Source organism: Myotis brandtii, unplaced genomic scaffold, assembly GCF_000412655.1.
Source record: "Myotis brandtii unplaced genomic scaffold, ASM41265v1 scaffold952, whole genome shotgun sequence".
NCBI classification, from domain to species: Eukaryota; Metazoa; Chordata; class Mammalia; order Chiroptera; family Vespertilionidae; genus Myotis; species Myotis brandtii.
The window spans coordinates 1,454,872-1,455,680 of record NW_005371930.1 but is presented as its reverse complement, the minus strand read 5'-3'; the positions used below and the strand labels follow the sequence as shown (position 1 = coordinate 1,455,680).

Below are 809 nucleotides of genomic sequence, written 5' to 3'. Positions count from 1 at the left end.
CGGCATCTGTTCGTGGTGCTGAAACCCCGAGCGCTGAGCTCAGCGCAACTAAGTCACAATGGACAACTTTTCCTTCCGGAAGAGCCGAGAGGGGGTCGGCGGCCGGGCCCCCCACCCCCGGGGGGAGGGGCTTCTCCTGGGTCCCCATCTACACCTGACGCCCGCAGACCAAAGTTGGGGCAGAATTGGGGGATCCCGGGGGCACGTTTCTTTTGTTCCCCGGGAGCTGGCGTCAGGTTCCAAGAATAAAAAGTGATGCTGGAGAAGTGAGGGGCGGGGGCGCCCAGAGGACCGCGTCTGCACATAAAATGTGCAGTGAAACCCAGAAATCGCCTCCAAGTAGTTTGGTGTCCAGGCCCAAAAGACCGTGCCCTCGACCCCTACCCTCAAGCCGGCGTGAAGTAGGGGCCCCGAGCCGGGAGAAATGCCCACATTCCCAAAACATGTCCACCAACTCAAAATGGACGCCGGGCTGCGCGCCGCCTTTTAAGTGCGGCTCCTGTCGTTCGGCCACTGCACTTTCCCCCTCGGCCTCTGAGAACCCGGCTCTTTCTTTCCAGAAAAGGGGGGCCCGGTAACTTTGAGGGTGGCACACGGACTCCGTTGGGAGTCTGAGCGCGCTGCGCTGAGGTCGGCACTTTTTCGGGTGCTGCCAAGTACCCGGCGACCCCCCTCCCCCCCGAGGCGGGGGTGCGCGCAGGCCCAGCTCGCTTACTTGTTTGTCTCTGAGCGCGGCGATCCGCGGCGGCCTCGCGTGGAGCTGCTTCTTGAGGTCGCCGTTCTGCGGACACACGGAGGGGGGCCAGGCT

General features: G+C 63.5%; 1 protein-coding gene across 1 annotated transcript in view; it reads right to left on the bottom strand.

Moving 5' to 3' along the window:
* Positions 1–809, bottom strand: part of PHF21B (PHD finger protein 21B) — a 76,379-nt gene that overhangs the window by 64,248 nt on the left and 11,322 nt on the right. Inside the window, exon 2 of the mRNA XM_014533170.1 lies at positions 716–807. Within this exon, the coding sequence (XP_014388656.1) occupies positions 716–807 (92 nt within the window). The remainder of the gene's footprint in view (positions 1–715; positions 808–809) is intronic.